The sequence below is a fragment of the Procambarus clarkii genome, chromosome 37 (assembly GCF_040958095.1).
Source record: "Procambarus clarkii isolate CNS0578487 chromosome 37, FALCON_Pclarkii_2.0, whole genome shotgun sequence".
Classification (NCBI taxonomy): domain Eukaryota; kingdom Metazoa; phylum Arthropoda; class Malacostraca; order Decapoda; family Cambaridae; genus Procambarus; species Procambarus clarkii.
In genome coordinates, this window is record NC_091186.1 from 13,414,925 (window position 1) to 13,434,466 (window position 19,542).

Here is a 19,542-nt window from a genome sequence, read left to right on the forward strand (position 1 = left end):
GGCATGCCCAGGCTGGTGTCGCCTGGGGGCCCAGCCACCCGCGGGGCCCGGTGTGACCGCCTTGGGTTGATGACCCACGTTCACCCCGCCACCGCTCGTCTCCTGCTGGGGTCGTGCTCGCCATGCACTGCCAATAACATTGTACCAGATGAATGGGTGTTGAGTGATGTGGATGTGTTGAGTGATGTGGATGTGTGTGTGTGTGTGTGTGTATGTGAGGATGGACGCTAGATAGGGAGAGTGGACACCCTAGTGTAGGAGGAAGGGACACTTCCACACTACTGCTGCAATAGTCGATTGATTGATTGATGAAGATTAAGCCACCCAAAAGGTGGCACAGGCATGAATAGCCCGTAAGTGGTGGCCCTTTTGAGCCATTACCAGTATCAAGAGCTGATACTGGAGATCTGTGGAGGTGCGACTGCACCCTGCGTGACGGGAGATGTCTCCCGTCCTGCAATAGTCAGAGGTTCCAGGCGTATATACTACTATCAGAACTGGTGCTACACCCCCCCCCCCAGAGTGTGGGCTGGGGCGGCAGTATCCACCCCCTCAGAATGGGACTGGGGGAAGGCTAACAGACTCTAGGGGGGAAGGGGAGGGGGGGGCGCCAAACAGGAGTTGCAGGACAGTAACTAAATAAGCAGAGGTGTCACGGCTGATCCCCAATTGCCTCGTCAACACACCAACAACCCCAAATAGTGTGTGGCGGTGGGTGTCGCCCGTGTATCGGGAGGGGGGGAGGGAGACGCGTGCGGCACCTGTCACGTGAGGTGGGGGGGCGGCCGCAGGCGGAGGGGTGGGGGGAGGGGGTGACAGGGACAACGTGCGGTTCAGGGACGCCGCCGGCGGACTGGGACACACCGTCATATTGCTTCCACCTGTTGAGTAATACACCCACCCTCACCCTGCCCACCCCTCACCCTGCCCACCCCTCACCCTGCACACCCTGACCATCCTCACCCTGCACACCATCATGCCCATCCCTGACCCTGCACACCCTCACCCTGTCCATTCCTGACCCTACCTATCCCCTGACCCTGATACTCGTCTCCTTTATTGTCCTGGTTTACTCCCTTCCTCTCTCCCGTTAGTCTACCACTTCCCTCCCATCCCTCCATCAGCCATCCTCTTCCCTCCCATCCCTCTACCAGCCTTCCCATCCCGTCCCACATTGACTCTGAGGCCTGATGAGCTGTCAACAATGGCTTGTGACCCCCCTCCCCCCGCCCCCGCCCCCACCAGCACAGGAAAAAAAATCCCTGCAGGTAATGGTGCTCCTCCTCCTGACCATTACCCCCCCCCCCTCCCTCCTCTCCCCCAACACTCCACCAAAAATCATCATCGCTACCAACACCATCAACATCCCCCCCCTCCCACCATCTTCACCATAACATGCCCCCTTCCATCACCATCCTCACCATAACCACAACTACCACCAGTGTGATCCGCCAAAGCTTGTCAAGGGGGAACACTTCTCTGGCCGATTATCGAGTTGGTCGGAGATCGATGGCTTCTACAATAGGCTTCGTTGTCAAATAGTTTACCAGCGGAGAACACCCAGGAGAGGGGGAGACGTTGTCGGCTGAGACCACATCTCCAGCCCCCACTACTCTCTTTCTGTCTCTCCCTGTCTATCTGTTTCTCTGTCTGTCTGTTATTCGCAGATAGAAAACCTGTTGGGTGAAGGGAGGCTGTGGGGGTGCTCGCCTAGTTGTGTAGCCACGAGGGTTGAGCCACGGCTCTCGAGTCCCGGCTCTCAACTCTTTAAGTGACTGGTGTTTACATTCCAGAGTCTGAACCCCAGGGATAGGGGGGGGGGGTAAAAATAGTCTAAGCTACTCTATCCCTTTGAGATTTCTTTCTTTCTTGTCTCAATAAACATACTTGAACTTGAACCCCAGGGCTCCGTCATATCTATATTTAAAGCTGTGTATGGAGTCTGCCTCCACCACTTCACTTCTTAGCGCATTTAAATTGTTCAGTACTCTGATACTTAGAACTTTTGCATCACCAGCGAATTTTGAAAGGAAGGTCGAACGACCCTTCTGGTAAGTCGTTCACGTTGATTAAGGTCGTTAACAAGCCTGACCCCTTGCGGAACCCCGCAAGTAGTAATAACCAAGCTGGTTTAAGGACTTAGGTTAGGTCAGGTCAGGTTAGGTCAGGTCAGGTCAGGTCAGGTTAGGTTAAGTTAACATGAATGTAGAGTAAAGATCAAGGCTCGTTTGCTATCAAAGAGACAGTGACGTCATTTAGAGAGGGAACTAGTTCGTCAGGCTCGTTTCTGACCCCACCCTGGGGTCAAGGTCAGGCGTCTCTGACCCCACCCTGGGGTCAAGGTCAGGCGTCTCTGACCCCACCCTGGGGCCAAAGTGAGGCAACTGGAGACCACAACTTTCCCGATTGTTAATTCATAAATTATAAATTCAGGTCACTATTCAATATTGTAATTGGAAATAGCCTAATCCAAGACGCCTAGAGAATTACCATCAGTTTCAATAGGAATTCCACCATCTGGGTGGCCAGTAAATAAGATTAGTTTGTTCAATTAACCCAGCTTAGTAATCTAGCAGCCAGAGAAGCTGGCGGAGTAATCTTAGCTAGCTTCACAGTCTGAAGTATATCTAATTGACGGTTTCCTGTTTCACTGTCAATTAGGGGGGTAATCGAGGAAGCGGATTCAGGTGGTGGCAGTCGAGAAGGTTTTAAGAGTTTGCTAGGGGCACTATAGGGTTTTAGTGTTTGTAGTATCTAAGGCGATCAACCGTCTGAGATCACGAGGAGTGTACTAGAGGCAAATAGTAGAGCTCTGAGGTCTTTAAGTTAACTAAGGGCTGGGTAGTGGACGAAGTAGAGTCATTACCCCGTCCTCGTTACAGAACCATGTTGGTGAGGTTACCTTGAGATGCTTCCGGGGCTTAGCGTCCCCGCGGCCCGGTCGTCGACCAGGCCTCCTCCCAGTCTCCCAGAGTGATGTCTCAGTCTCTCTCCATCTCCTGCTTGTCTCTCTCAACATTGCATGATATGGTAGTGTGGTACACAAGAGGTAGAGGGGTGGGTGAGGGGTGGGTGAGGGGTGGGTGGGGGTTGGTGGGTGAGGGAGGGCAGGAGGCGAGCCAGGAAGCCGTCACCCGCTCCAGCCATCCACGTGTACACACAGCATCCACGGCTCACCCTAGGCACACACGGCAATCAATACTAGAACCTTGATGACGCGCCGCTGTATACCTCTCACCCCCCCCTTGCTGTACACCCCCTCCCCCTTGCTGTACACCCCCTCTCCCTTGCTGTTCACCCCCTCCCCCTTGCTGTACACCCCCCTCTCCCCCTTTCTGTACACCCCCTCCCCCTTGCTGTACACCCCCTCTCCCTTGCTGTACACCCCCTCCCCCTTGCTGTACACCCCCCTCTCCCCCTTGCTGTACACCCCCTCTCCCTTGCTGTACACCCCCTCCCCCTTGCTGTACACCCCCTCTCCCTTGCTGTACACCCCCTCTCCCTTGCTGTACACCCCTCTCCCTTGCTGTACACCCCCTCTCCCTTGTTGTACACCCCCCTCTCCCCCTTGCTGTACACCCCCCTCTCCCTTGCTGTACACCCCCTCTCCCTTGCTGTACACCCCCTCTCCCTTGCTGTACACCTCCTCCCCCCCCCCTCGCTGTACACCTTCAGGCAGGCACGCTTAAAAAAACCCTTCCACGACTCCTCTCCCCCCCCCCACACCAACACCTGGCCCCCAACGGGCTTCAAACAGGACAAGACAGGTGTGTCAACAATCACACGAGTCAACACCACGAAGCGTAACAGGTGTAATCACTGGATCCCCCCCCCCCCTCCATCCCCTCCTTCCTGAAGACATTCTTCATAAAAAAAATCAACCAATGGGCCAACGGGTTAAAAACAAATGCGAAACATTCCAAATACCCTAAGGAAACACACAAAAAACACCTCCAGTCTATTTCGTGTAGGTACAGCTCCCGCCAAACACACACCGAAACTACGACGTTGGTACAACGTTCGAACAAGTTTTAACACCTCCTAACCAGTTATAACAACCAATATAGCAAGTTGTAACAACGTTCTAATACGTCATAAACACGTTAAGCCAAGATGTAACAACTTTATTACAAGTTGTAACAAGCGGAAAATAGAGACAATTTCGGCTTGTGTTTCCAGGGAGTGTACCAATTAGCAATGTTCAGGGGCTAGATTCACGAAAGCACTTACGCAAGCACTTACGAACGTGTACATCTTTTCTCAAATCTTTGGCGGCTTTGGTTACATTTATTAAACAGTTTACAAACATGAAAACTTACCAATCAACTGTGGTTATTGTTATAAACAGCCTCCTGGTGCTTCGGAGCTCATTAACTGTTTAATAATTGTAAACAAAGCCGCCAAAGATTGAGAAAAGATGGACAGGTTCGTAAGTACTTGCGTAAGTGCTTTCGTGAATCTAGCCCAAGGGCTGTGATGAGCAAAACACTGCAAAAGTTTACACGAAAGAGTTTTTAAAGGTTGAAAGATTTCGAATGATTGCATTACAAAACTTGCAACTTACCAAGAGAAAGTATATCTTGGAAGGGTTTATACAAGGGGGAGAACCTGCCGGCCGAGTGTACAGCGCTCGGAATTCGCAGTTCTAAAGGTTCCGAGTTCGATCCCCGGTGGAGGTGGAAACAAATGAGTAGAGTTTCTTTCACCCTGATGTTTTTGTTCACCTAGCATCTCAAGATAACCTCAAGAAGCAGGCAGCCGCCAGCTAAGACGGGTACAAGGACCATCATGGCAAGGTTGGCCAGGGAGATAGGTTAGGGCTTAACAAATATTAAAAAAATAGGAACAGTGAATGAAGAAATATTCTCGAGTCACATACCACTAAGGATGTAGCATAGCATATTATATATATATATATATATATATATATATATATATATATATATATATATATTATATATATCCAAATCTGCACACGGAACCTGTTGAGACCAGGAGACATGGCAGGAAGTGCAAAATAGCCCCGTTTAAAGGCGAAGCTGCAATAGATGATCTAAGAGAGAACTATCAACATTAATGCCCCAAGACTGTTCAATACTAAAGGGGCATAACTGGCCGACCTCTCGCGGTGATCAAAAAGAGAACTTGATAAACACCTCCAAGGGATTCCTCATCACCAACCTGTGACACATATCAAACTACAATCAGCCACGTCTAACAACCTGGTAGATCAGACCACCAACCAGGAGGCCTGGTCAGAGACCGGGCCGCGAGGCATTAATTGTAAATTTTACAGCCACAAATACTTAGTTTAAATAACAAGTTTGGGATTCTTGACGTGTCTAAGAATGCAGCCGCCTTATACGCGGAACGTTCCGTCTCCCAATGGCTTAAGACAGCAGGTCGGGGTTGGGTTGAGGAATATAAGAAATACAGTCGACCTGAGGTTCGTCGTCAAGACGCTCGATCAGGTCTTATACTCGGTCGAAGGGGGACGTCCCAGGCAGCCTGCTTCAAGGACTCGAGGCGGGACCAAAGAGACAAAGAGTTGAGAGGCGGGACCAAAGAGCTAAAGCTCAAACCCCGCAACCACAACTAGGCGAGTACTCGACCGTCTCCAGAAGACGCCTCGACTAGGGGGGGGGGGAGCAGGAGACGGACCAACATCTTAAGGAGTGACCCAGACAAAATTAGCCAAAGCATTTTGAGTAAAATAACGAAGCGTTTGAAAATTTTAAACCAGTTTTTCCCCTTTTACTTTGGCTTTAATGCTATTTGATGACAACACTGCTTGTATACTTCTTTGTTCTTCTTTATTCTTCTTGATCTTAAGTTTGTTTGGTGTTGCTTGAAAGGCCATTCAAAGTGAACGACTGAAAGACAACAAAATGGTTAAACTTCGGGAATCACTGAAGGGCTCCTGAGGGATCGAAATACCTTTCGGAGCCTCCCGGTGTTCACCAATGGATACGGGATAACTACTGGGACCCAAAGCCCCAGTGGCATCCCGGGACCCTCGTACAAACTGGGATCCCGGTGGGATTTATTTAACGAGACGAGAATCCTACAAGGAGAGAGAGAGACATGTTGGAACACACACATGATGTTAATGGACCAAAACACGACCCAAGAACCTACTGGAGCCCAGAAACAAAGTGACTAGGATAACGTGTGTGCTCCACTGGTGATCCCCCCGGGGACCACGGCGGGGGGAACCCGGTGGGCACGGCAAGGCTGGCGTCCCAAACTTGGACCTGCCACCATTAAGCCATTCTTATATGACTGGTACGGACGGCCGTGTCGTTTTCTGAATAGCTAAGTAAGGACAATTATGGAAGCCAGTAATGGCGAGGAGGCTTCCGAGAAATGGCTGAGGAAGGGAGGATGGCGAGGACGTGAAGGATGGCGAGGACGTGAAGGATGGCGAAGACGTGAAGGATGGCGAGGACGTGAAGGATGGTGAGGACGTGAAGGATGGCGAGGACGTGAAGGATGGTGAGGACGTGAAGGATGGCGAGGACGTGAAGGATGGTGAGGACGTGAAGGATGGCGAGGACGTGAAGGATGGCGAGGACGTGAAGGATGGTGAGGACGTGAAGGATGGCGAGGACGTGAAGGATGGCGAGAACGTGAAGGATGGTGAGGACGTGAAGGATGGCGAGGACGTGAAGGATGGCGAGGACGTGAAGGATGGCGAGGACGTGAAGGATGGCGAGGACGTGAAGGATGGCGAGGACGTGAAGGATGGCGAGAACGTGAAGGATGGCGAGGACGTGAAGGATGGCGAGGACGTGAAGGATGGTGAGGACGTGAAGGATGGCGAGGACGTGAAGGATGGCGAGGACGTGAAGAATGGCGAGCACAAGGCGAGTCAGGAGTCGGGCGAGGAGGAGGAGGTTAAACAAATAAAGAAGAGGTGAATATGTAAGAATAAGGAGGAAATGAAATATAGAGACAAGAAGGAAGGCCATTTTCTCCCTTTATTTCAAAAGTAAGGCAAGTAGGTAGGGGTTATCTTGAGATCTTGAGATGATTTCGGGGCTTTAGTGTCCCCGCGGCCCGGTCCTCGACCAGGCCTCCACCCCCAGGAAGCAGCCCGTGACAGCTGACTAACACCCAGGTACCTATTTACTGCTAGGTAACAGGGGCATAGAGTGAAAGAAACTTTGCCCATTGTTTCTCGCCGGAGCCTGGGATCGAACCCAGGACCACAGGATTACAAGTCCAGTGTGCTGTCCGCTCGGCCGACCGGCTCCCCGGGTGTGTGTGTGTGTGTGTGTGTGTGTGTACTCACCTAGTTGTACTCACCTAGTTGTGTTTGCGGGGGTTGAGCTCTGGCTCTTTGGTCCCGCCTCTCAACCGTCAATCAACATGTGTGTGTGTGTGTGTGTGTGTGTGTGTGTGTGTGTGTGTGGTGTACTCACCTATTTGTGCTTGCGGGGGTTGAGCTCTGGCTCTTTGGTCCCGCCTCTCAACTGTCAATCAACTGGTGTACAGGTTCCTGAGCCTACTGGGCTCTATCATATCTACACTTGAAACTGTGTATGGAGTCAGCCTCCACCACATCACTTCCTAGTGCATTCCATTTATTAACTACTCTGACACTGAAAAAAATCTTTCTAACGTCTCTGTGGCTCATCTGGGTACTCAGTTTCCACCTGTGTCCCCTTGTTCGTGTTCCACCCGTGCTGAAGAGTTTGTCTTTGTCCACCCTGTCAATTCCCCTGAGAATTTTGTAGGTGGTTATCATGTCTCCCCTTATGAACAAATCCACAAGGGCCGTGACGAGGATTCGAACCTACGTCCGAGAGCATCCCAGACGCTGCCTTAATCGACTGAGCTACGACATGGAAAAGAAATTAAATTCAGTAGAATTTCTGGTTGCAATTCTTTTCCATGTCGTAGCTCAGTCTATTAAGGCAGCGTCTGGGATGCTCTCTGACGTAGGTTCGAATCCTCGTCACGGCCCTTGTGGATTTGTTCATTTGATGCATCACGCTATTGTCATTTCTGTGTGTAATGTCTCCCCTTACTCTTCTGTTTTCCAGGGACGTGAGGTTCAGCTCCTTTAGCCTTTCCTCGTAGCTCATTCCTCTCAGTTCCGGGACGAGCCTGGTGGCATACCGCTGAATGTGTATCGCCCCCCCCCCCCTTGTCACACGTACGTGTGTGTGTGTGTGTGTGTGTGTGTGTGTGTGTGTGTGTGTGTGTGTGTGTGTGTGTGTGTGTGTGTGTGTGTAAAAATTATAAATAAACAAGTTGATTAACAGTTGAGAGGCGGGCCCAAGGAGCCAGAGCTCAACCCCCGCAAGCACAACTAGGTGAGTACACAAAGCAGAAAAAAAGAGAGGAGAGAGAGAGAGCAGAAGAGAGAACAGTGCGAGTCTATACGACTCTTCAACCTACACAGGCCGGCCTCCCGCACAGCACAGTACACAGTACACAGGAGACTGACCAACTTGCAAGTGCAGACTTGCACGCTGGGCCAGGTAAGCGTGAAGGGGGGAGGGGGGAGGGGGGGCACGTCTACACAACTGTTATGTCTAAGTAAGACAGAGCCAGTTATGGGACACACATTGTGTATTTACATATGCAAAACTTGGCTTGAGTGTGTGTACAGCCTGTGCTTACAGCTGACAAGTGGGTGTTAATGAGGGTAGGGAATGTGGGGTGTCTGGCGGGGGTGTCGGCCTGTCAAGGGGGAGGGGGAGTTGGTCTGGCAGGTGTAGGTGTGGCGTCCAGCAGGTGTGTTGGTCAGGACTGTCCACCCTCAGCCCTGTCTCACCCGTCCTCTCAGCTGACGGTCGTCTCACACTTCAGCTCCTGACAGCCCCTGATGTTTACCGCACAACAACTCTTCTGATTCACCTGACCTTGCCACCTAGCACCCGTGACCTCGGGTTGCACCTGTTTAACAGTTCATCTCCTTGCCGGCTATTCATGCCCGTGCCACCTCTTGGGTGGCTTAAACCTTCATCAATCATCAGTTCATCTCCGTCAGTAGCCTCAGCAGCGCTTCGAGATTCATTCTCTCTCATTTCTGGGGAACCAGAACTGTGGCACGAGTCCGTCATTGGCCTCTCCTGAAGACAGCCCACAGCTGTCTATTTTTCCTCTTCCAGATTCCCATGAACCACCACCACCTGGCTGGTAAACGAGAGACAGAGACAGACAGAGACAGACAGAGACAGACAGACAGACAGACAGAGACAGACAGAGACAGACAGAGACAGACAGACAGAGACAGACAGACAGGGCCTTCAACACCGTCGTGATGTGTTGCTAGACTTACTGTTATGTTCTAGACCAACATTCTCAAAAGTTCCGCACCTGGCTCAACTTCGTGGACAACCACAGTAGTTGGCACCCGTGACACAAAGGCTCTCGGCCATCAACAGCCTCCGGTCTTGAGAGAGGCGGGGGGGGGGGGGGGGGGGCAGTTCCAGTACATCACTCCATCAGCGATCATTCATTCCAAGGCCGACACCTAACTGGAAATTGGTCCCTCAACTCGTTAATACACAGGAGATCAGGTCAACCGGTCACGTGAAGGTTCTGGCACACAGTTGGCTACTGCATCATCCCGTTTCTAATATGACTGTTACAGTTTAAATAACGCTCATTCCTTATGATAAATAATCTCATGCAATAAACGTGTCTCCAGGAGCAGGCTTCAGATGAGCTGAGATAGGATAACAGCTCTTGATAGCTGTTTCACTAGGTACTCTAAGTGACAGCCCTGATGACCCCTAGTTTTAATTAAAAAGGGGGGAGAGGGGGGGAGAGGGGGAGAGGGGGGAGAGAGAGAGAGGGGGGAGAGAGAGAGAGAGAGAGAGAGAGAGAGAGAGAGAGAGAGAGAGAGAGAGAGAGAGAGAGAGAGAGAGAGAGAGAGAGAGAGAGAGAGAGAGGGGAGAGAGAGAGAGAGAGAGAGAGAGAGAGAGAGAGAGAGAGAGAGAGAGAGAGAGAGAGAGAGAGAGAGAGAGAGAGAGAGAGAGAGAGAGAGAGAGAGAGAGAGAGGGGGTTGGGGGGAGAGGGGGGAGAAGGGGGGGGAGCTGCGTGTCAGCCTGTGCGCGAAATATGGAGCCCTTGCGTGCGCCTATACATCCCTGCCTCCGATGGTCTGTAATTTTCTCTTGATTCATGTGGGACTGGAGGAAAGGGATGAGGTGGGTATTGCCTCATCTCGCTCTCCTCCTCCTCCTCCTCCTCCTCTCCAGCACCTCCTCACATATTAGGACAAACCTCCCCAGGTATGTCGGCTTTCCTGACGTCTCCAGCATGTGGTGAAGATGCACTTACAAATATGATATAACCCTTGCATGGTTGGCGAGCAGGTGCTTTCCTACACACACACACACACACACACACACACAGGTGTGTGGCGGGACCAAAGAGCCAAAGCTCAACCCCCGCAAGCACAAATAGGCGAGTACACACACGAGGCCATTTTTTTTGGGCTCTGGCCTCCAGCCGCGCACAAGAATTTCACGTCATCTCGGCTTCACACTATTTCATTCATCTCTGCTCTACCTTCCCCGTGGCTTCAACAGGTGAGGTGGCGGTGGCGGCGGCGGGGCGGCCGTCCGTGGGGCTGGCTTCTTCCTTGGCAGGCCTGTCCGAGCGTTGCCTTATGACGGGTAATTGTGGGGTGTGGGGGCGACGATGGTCCGCCCGGCCTGGACCCTCCCTGCTGCTGCTCCTGCATCGCTGCTCCTCCTCCAGCAGCAGCAGCAACAGCAGCAGCAGCAGCAGCAGCAGCAACAGCAGCAGCAGCAGCTCATCACGCCGGTAAAGAGCATGCTGTACACGTGTAATGGAAGATATGGACGACTGACCCAAGGGCAGTATCGGCAAGGGGACACTGGATAATTTTGAGGGATGGTCTCGGTTCTTGAGGGTCACTTAAGGCTTCTGGATCACTGTAAATCATTTTTGGTCACAGGTCTAGGGGTCGTCCTGACCTTTCACTGTAACTATAGCCTCTATGAGCACCAAACACACACAAACTCACGGTCACCAGTTGCCGTAAGGGAGAACAGGAAGGTGTGGGGTGGAAGGTCACCACGGCAGGTTGTCCTCAAATGCGAGTGAAGAGTTCTTCAGGCTGGCGGCAGCCCGAAGCGTCGTGGGGACACAAGCCCGGCTCCCGACAGTGACAGGTGCGCGGAGGCCAGAGCCAAGTGACCCGACGGTGATAAAGGCGGTAAGTGGTACAAGGTACGTTCGCGTGGTACCGTGGTGGTACGCCGCCTCGGTCTCCACCCCCCCCCCCACCCCATAATGACGGCCGGCCAAGATTCACGGTCTGTGTAATGATGCAGTGCGCGCGGGTGAGACCAGGGGGTCCTATACCCTGCCCGCTGCGCTCACGCAACTCCCGCCCTTAGGCGTGCAGGTTATAAGGGTTAGCGAGGGGTGACGAGCGCACGCATAGGCTAGACCCTTGCGGCTATTGGCGACTTTGTGATGTGTAACATCGTTGCCAGGTGCGTGAGTGGACGTGAGAGGAAGGAAAAGGGGGGGAAAGGGCTTTTAGCTTCCCCCCTACTTAAAAAAAAATGGCTGCACCTTGCCCTCTTCCACGCCCTGCCTCTCCCTCAACGCCTCGCCCCACGGCTACTGCCTCTCCCCGCGGGGCTCAGGTCCCCAGCAGCGGAGCAAAGGGCGACGGGGAGTGACCGAGGCAGCAGGAGGGACGTAATAACTTCCACCTTGACCCGTCCAACCGCAGGGGTCACCACCCCCCACTCCTCTCCCCTCCCTTTCCATCCTCTCCCGCCAGGCCGACGATCCCGTAAACGTCACCACTGGCGCCACTCATACCAGCCACTCATACCCACGTCTGATACCGCGCGATGGTTCCAGGATCTGATACCAGCCCCTGATACCAGCCCCTGATAATCCAGAAGCGTCATGGCCAACGGACTACCACCACCAGGAGTGTTCGCTAACCGCGGGCGCCACCGCGTCACGGGTCACCCGCTGCTGCCTCCAGAAGTCACGTGTGTGTCCACCTTAACCTCACCCGCGCCAGGTACCACCCGCGCCAGGTACCACCCGCGCCAGGTACCGCCCGCGCCAGGTACCGCCCGCGCCAGGTACCGCCCGCGCCAGGTACCGCCCGCGCCAGGTACCACCCGCGCCAGGTACCACCCGCGCCAGGTACCACCCGCGCCAGGTACCACCCGCGCCAGGTACCACCTGCAGGCTTTAATTTTAAACCACGGCTTTTTCTAACCTTTTGCCGGCATCATCTAATCGCTATAATTTTTATAATTAAAGTTTTATTATTATTATTGGCATTATTATTAATAAAAATAATAGTAATATGATAACCGTCGTATGTTTTGTATTTTATTACATTTAAAATTGGTAGCAAGAGTTCATACATATCATTTCGAACACGTACTAGGCTTTTGTTCATCGGTGTTCGAAAATACATTCGTATATGTATGCCAGTGAACAAGATTCCCGTAATCTTGGTCCTTACCTCGAGCCTTGCTGGACTTATCCGTCTGGAACGTGCATCGGGACACATCCAGATCCTCGCATACCTGGAACGGGGCTCTGGACACATCCAGATCCTCGCATACCTGGAACGTGGCTCTGGACACATCCAGATCCCCGCATACCTGGAACGTGGCTCTGGACACATCCAGATCCTCGCATACCTGGAACGGGGCTCTGGACATATCCAGATCCTCGCATACCTGGAACGGGGCTCTGGACACATCCAGATCCCCGCATACCTGGAACGGGGCTCTGGACACATTCATCTACATCAAACTCCAGGAAGGAGGGTCGTGGTGCGCGCGCGCCCAACCTGTCTTCCAGAAACTACAGCACCTGAAGCCACTATGACAGGACCAGTCCAGTTAAATTCATGATTTGTGTGTTTCAGTTCTTGATATTCCCTTCGGAGTTCCAAGAGTACATGTGAATCTCTGAAGCGTAACAACGGTCATTATCTTCCTTTCCTTTCCATCTTCAACAAGTTTTTAACAGGCGTTTTTAGCTCTTTTTAGCAGGTTTTTGGAGGATGGGATGGTGTGTGTGTGTGTGTGTGTGTGTGTGTGTGTGTGTGTGTGTGTGTGTGTGTGTGTGTGTGTGTGTGTGTGTGTGTGTGTGTGTGTGTGTGTTTGTGCGTGTGCGTGTGTGTGTGTGTGTGTGTATGTTGCTTGCCTGTAGGTCATTATGGGGGAAGTGAAGCTCTTCCATACTGACTCTTTCTGCCCCGCCTTTACTTGCCTTAGCTAAATTAACATGCAATAAATATGATATCTTGTTCGAAATCTTTGTAGAGTATGACGTTTGTAGATAGAATTGGGTTCCAGGACCACTGATGTCAGTGTATTGCACTTGTTGAAACGAGGATCATCTTGTATTTCTTCGATTCGTTTGTATTTTGATCTTACCCTCTATATCCTCTTATCTTATTTTCTCTCGTTTTGAAGAGAATCTGTCAACATTGACGATTCCACTAGTATTTTGTATGTAGTGCTCATATCACCTCTATTTCTTCTCTCTAGAGTTGAGAGTTTGTGTTTCTATAACTTTTTCTTATAGCTTAATCTATTTATTTTAGTCAGAAAGCAGTCTTGTTGCAAACCATTGCAAAGGAGTTTAGGTGGGTATTCAATAATGTGTCGAGTCCATATGGTTGTTGCACATTCACATTCAAGTATTAGCCTCAAGAAGCCGTGTAGATTGGCTTGACAGAGTCCTTGTTTGTCTTAGAAATGCCTCTAATATTTGCCAGATTCTCAGTGTGTGTCTGGAGGTCAGAGCTGACCTCCAGCTGACCTCCAGAGCTGGAGGTGTTGCGTGTCTGGAGGTCAGAGCCAGAATTGTATTCTTTAATTAACGCGATCTTTCTGTGTCTCCAATTCCCGTGGTGGTCTTACACGTCGTATGTTGGTGAACTTGTCACGGAGCTGTTTCTAAAGTAATGTGGTGGTTGGCAGTTAGCGGCGGGGGACGAGAAGGGAGCTATCGGGGAGAAAGCACAAAGCCATTACAACTATATAGTAACACTGGGAAGGGGGTCAGGATAAGGATTTGGGAATGGTGCCCCCAGCCAATTGGACGGTCGTGGATTGAACGCCGACCTGCATGAATCGAGAACGTCGCTCTACCATCCAGCCCAAGTGGTTGGGGAGAGTTAGTTGGTGGTGATGGTGGTGGTAGGTAGTGGTGGTGGTGGTAGTAGAAGCGGTTGGGAATGGGCACCAGTCGGGACAAAGGTGGAGCAAGGTAAGATTACTACCATTTTCCCTCCAAGCGGTGTAATTGGTGTCTCGGGTCCCGGGCCCCGCACGCTAACACCACCACCAACCCCAGCCTCCACTACCACCACCAACCCCCATCGTCCACCCCCACCACCTCCACCACACATTCTGGGGACTGCAGGAGTGCTGCAGCAAGACCTTGACAAAGACCAAGGAATGCGTAGCTAAATGGTTGTTAAGAGTTCAACCTCAAAAAACATAATGACTATAGGAAACGAACTAAGGAAACTAGAGTAAATCTACACCACTCCCAGGCAAGCACAACCACTTCAAACATGATTCCCAACCACCACAACCAGACGGACCACAAAGTCAAGTCCTGTCGACAGTTTGAGCTCAAAAAGGACTTTACGTGCGTGTGAGAAAAGTTGCCACAACAATAACTGGGTTAGGATAAAAAACACACTTGCATATTTGTGAATTTTATGTCAGGCTTTACACCGAGTCTTTCGCACTCTCGTAAGTGCTTCGTCAAGGTCTGAGTGTGTGGTTGGGACGACACTTGCATCTCAACGATTAATGAGGCTGCTACCGAGTGATTGACGAAGATTAAACCACCACAAGAGGAGGCATGAGTAGGTGGTAGATGCTTGGAATTGAAATTGAAATTGAAATAAGTTTATTGAGGTAAAATACACACAAAGGGATGAGGTAGCTCAAGCTATTTTCACCCCATATAGATGCTTGGAGTGAATGTGGTCTTTGGTCGGGTAACATCTTGACTTGTAACATCATCTCTGGGCTGGTGAGGCTGCTATCCTCCTCTCACCTCTATTCCTCTGACTGCGGTGATGCTCTTCTATGGAATTATGAACTCGGGTGAACGCTTCGCCGCAACAATAAATGGGCTGTTGTTGTGGTGAAGAGTTTATAACACGTCGTTATAGCGCTTTATAACTAGTGTCAAGAGAGCTGACAAGCACGCGCTTGACACGGTGCTGGGGGGAGACCTGTCAAGCGTTCTTCACCCGTCAACACCCAACGTCAGCTGGCACGGAATGGGTGTACGAAGGGGGAAGGGAGGGGTGGGAGAGGCAGGGGGGGGGGGGGTGCGAGGGAAGGGGGGAAGGGGCGCGGTGTGGGAAGTGCTGGAGGGAAGATAGAACGGTCTTAGGATGGTGTTGAGGCTGGAGCGGGAGGTGGGGGGGGGGGGGGGGGCGGGTAAAGGGGGGAGGGAGAAAGGAGGGGGGGGGGGAGGGGGAGTCCCCTCCCATGGTCCATAGCCATTTCTCTATTAATAAAGATGTTAATAATAATACAATCTCTCTATTTCAATCTTGGAAATTTTTATCTCAAAATGTCCGAGACATTCTTAGTTCAGTACCGCAAAACCTTTTTTTTTACGATATGAGACTTTAATAGCGTAGGTTGTCAAGTTTCCAGACACATCAGCGGACTTAAAACTTCATCGCACACCCGGACACTTCCCCCCCTCCCCCCCCCCCCCCTACGTAGGAGCCACAGGTACGAGAAATCATTTACAACATAAATTAGGCGAAGGTAAATGCGGCCAGTAGGCCTATATATAGGCCTCATGACTCTCAAACGCTCTCCTCTCTAATGTTTTGTTTGTGCCTTTTGGGTCCCCTAGTGTTTACCGCCGAGGACTAACTGGATCAAGGGGCCTTACCCGCATCCTATTATAGTTCCTCCGTCGCTCTTATATTGGGTGTCTTGAATGCCTAAATCTGGCTTAAGTTTGGGGGTCCCTGAGGCAGCCAGGCTGTGATCCCGGGCTGGTGTGGCGCAGCCCAAGGATTAAAGCCTATATTGTGGGGGGTCAGCCCCGTCATGTTTATGTCCAGTTACGGAGCCCTTAGAACGGATTTATTTTATAGATTGCAAATCCATTCGTCGAATGTAACTCGGGTTCCGAATCTCAACGTTGCTGTAGCAACTGTGGATAGCAGTCGAGGAGCGTGGAGTCACGGTGGTGGCGTCATGAGGGAGCATGGAGGTGGAGTCATGAGGGAGCATGGAGGTGGAGTCATGAGGGAGCATGGAGGTGGAGTCATGAGGGAGCATGGGGGTGGAGTCATGAGGGAGCATGGAGGTGGAGTCATGAGGGAGCATGGAGGTGGAGTCATGAGGGAGCATGGGGGTGGCGTCATGAGGGAGCATGGAGGTGGAGTCATGAGGGAGCATGGGGGTGGCCGGGAGCAGTCCGGCACCGCACCGGGGCGCTGGCAACACTGCACGGGCCGCCACAGGTCGCGAGGCTATAATCGCGGTTTCGCCCAATTTGGGGCAGAGGAGTCAGCATTTCCGGCGAGGGAGGGGGACGAGGCAATCGCGAGTCGTTACGAGAGGCGATACCTTGGCGGTGTGAAACATTTATCGTTTGTCTCCCTCTCGAGGACAACAACAACAACAACAACAGAAGAAGAGCGGCTGGCGCTGCCGGCGACGGCCGCGGGAAGAACGGAAGCGCGAGGTGGCGATGTGTATGGCGTTTACTGTCTCTCTCCCTCGTGGATTAACACCTGTGTCAGCGGGACCCTGGGGGCCCCTGTGTCAGAGGGACCCTGGGGGCCCCTGTGTCAGAGGGACCCTGGGGGCCCCTGTGTCAGGGGGGGCCCCTGTGTCAGGGGGGCCCCCGGTCGAGGGCTTCACAGCCTCATCAGCCAAGAGAGTTTATTGCTGAAGATTGCTGTGGGAGCGGCGCCTCCAGCCGAAGGCGCTACCGCGCAGGCCACCTCTCAAGTCCCACCTCACCCTAAGTCTCACCGTATCTTAAGTCATCACAAGGAAAGTGTATGTGTGGGAGGGGATAGAGGAGAGGCGGGAAGGGAGTGGGGGGGAGGGGGTGAAAGGAGAGGGGGGCAGAGAGGAAGAGGAGAGGGAATGGAATCATTAGGATAAAGCGCCAAGCCTTTACGGCGGTATAGCACTTGGCAGGGATCAGAATAAGGATTTGGGATGGGACGGCGGGCCATCCCAAATCCTTATAGTGCCCAACCACTTGGATGGTCGGGGATTGAACGCCAACCTGCATGAAGTGAGAACCTCAGAGAAGTGGAGGAGAGGGAGGGGGGGGGGAGTGGAGGAGAGGGAGGGGAGAGTGGAGGAGAGGGAGGGGGAGAGAGGAGCGTTGATGTCGCAATCTTGTAAAACTGTCCTGCACCGTCTTGAGAAAACAGGCGTCAACTTCTTATCGTCTTGACATGTGAGGCAGCATGAGTGTGTGTGTGTGTGTGTACTCACCTAGTTGTACTCACCTAGTTGTGTTTGCGGGGGTTGAGCTCTGGCTCTTTGGTCCCGCCTCTCAACCGTCAATCAACAGGTGTACAGATTCCTGAGCCTACTGGGCTCTGTCATATCTACACTTGAAACTGTGTATGGAGTGAGCCTCCACCACATCACCCCCAAAGTGATGTGTGTGTGTGTGTGTGTGTGTGTGTGTTACCTACCTGGGAGAGAAGAATGCAGGTCACACACAAATCACAATAGCGTGATGCATCAAATTAACAAATCCACAAGGGCCGTGACGAGGGTTCGAACTTACGTCCGAGAGGATCCCAGACGCTGCCTTAATCGACTGAGCTACGACATGGTCAAAGAATTGCAACCGGGAAATCATCCTGATTTACCACGGTTCCTGCAGTCTCTCCGAGACACAAACCAGCGTTTTACGCAGGGTGCATGGGGGGGGGGGGGAATTGCGTAAAACCCTGGTTTGTGTCTCTGAGAGACTGCAGGAACCGTGGTAAATCAGGATGATTTCCCGGTTGCAATTCTTTTAACCATGTCGTAGCTCAGTCGATTAAGGCAGCGTCTGGGATCCTCTCGGACGTAGGTTCGAACCCTCGTCACGGCCCTTGTGGATTTGTTCATTTAATAATGCAGGTGTGTACCTGGAACAGAATAATACAGGTGTGTGTATACACCTACCTGAAACACACATGATAACCACAACCACACATCAGAAAAAAATGGAGGAACGACGACGTTTCGGTCCGTCCTGGACCATTATCGAGTCGTGTAATGGTCCAGGATGGACCGAAACGTCGTCCTTTCTCCATTTTTTTCTGATGGTCATTTGATGATTTGGTCATCAGATCTTCACATACATTATTGTGATTCCTCGTCTTCATCTGGGAGACAATTACTCAGTTGTAGACCAGACCACACACTAGAAGGTGAAGGGACGACGACGTTTCGGTCCGTCCTAGACCATTCTCAAGTCGATTGTGTATTCTACTTCTATAAATACTCAGTAATATTTACTAATAGTGTCTGCATAATCGAGCTATTAGCTCTTGGACCCCGCCTTTCAAACCAATCTATTCCTCTATTATGTCTACTACGTATATTTCTCTCTAAAAACACAAACACACATCCCCAGGAAGAACCCGTAGCCGCTGTCTAACTCTCAGGTACCTATTTAATGCTAGGTGAACAAACGCATTAGGTGAAAGAAACTTGTCCATTTGTTTCCAACCCGGGTCCGTAGGACTACGAGCCCCCCCCCCCACCCCGAAGCGCTGTCCATTTAGCCGGGAGTCCTTATGTCTGTGGGTTAGGCTACCTGAGACAATGAGGCAGGTGTGTACACCTGCCTAATACTGCCTGCGACAATTATACAGGTGTGTACAACTACCTGCTACAATTATGCAGGTGTGTACAACTACCTGCGACAATTATGCAGGTGTGTACAACTACCTGCGACAATTATGCAGGTGTGTACAACTACCTGCGACAATTATGCAGGTGTGTACAACTACCTGCGACAATTATGCAGGTGTGTACAACTACCTGCGATAATTATACAGGTGTGTACACCTGCCTGCGACAATTATACAGGTGTGTACAACTACCTGGGATACAATTACAGTACTGTGCAGTGTAAAATGACACATTTTTAATATTTTCAGTAAAAATGCTTCGCTACACAAAATGTTATGACATGTGTATGTAATCATGTATACCATCTACCCCCCCCCACACACATCTACCCACACACTACCATCTACCAGAAAACGGGTGTCGTGTACTCACCGCTGACGCAGGCGCTGCAGGGGAGGCGGGCCCGCCCCTCGACGAGTCATTTCGACGACTGGGAGGGCGCGACACATTCTTCGAAGACAAAGTACAAAGAGACTGAGAAGGTAAAACTGTGGGCCCTTGAGTGGAAGAGGGACTTACCTGCGGAGGACACCCCCTAGAAGGGAGGCGTTGAGGCACTCGGGCGGGGAGAGGCGGCGCTGCACTTCAGCCACCGTCACTTTGTACTTGGAGGTGGAGGAGAGGAGGG

At 51.7% G+C, this 19,542-nt stretch overlaps 1 protein-coding gene across 8 annotated transcripts in view; it reads right to left on the bottom strand.

Moving 5' to 3' along the window:
• The window catches only part of TfAP-2 (transcription factor AP-2), a 287,300-nt gene that overhangs the window by 56,431 nt on the left and 211,327 nt on the right, over nt 1-19,542 (bottom strand). For 2 of the 8 annotated variants that reach the window (XM_045754456.2, XM_045754460.2), the window contains one exon: nt 19,434-19,542. This exon is cut by the window's right edge and continues 81 nt beyond it. The exons of the other annotated variants lie outside the window; for them this stretch is intronic. In XM_045754456.2, the coding sequence (XP_045610412.2) occupies nt 19,434-19,542 (109 nt within the window). The remainder of the gene's footprint in view (nt 1-19,433) is intronic. 8 annotated transcript variants of the gene reach the window in all.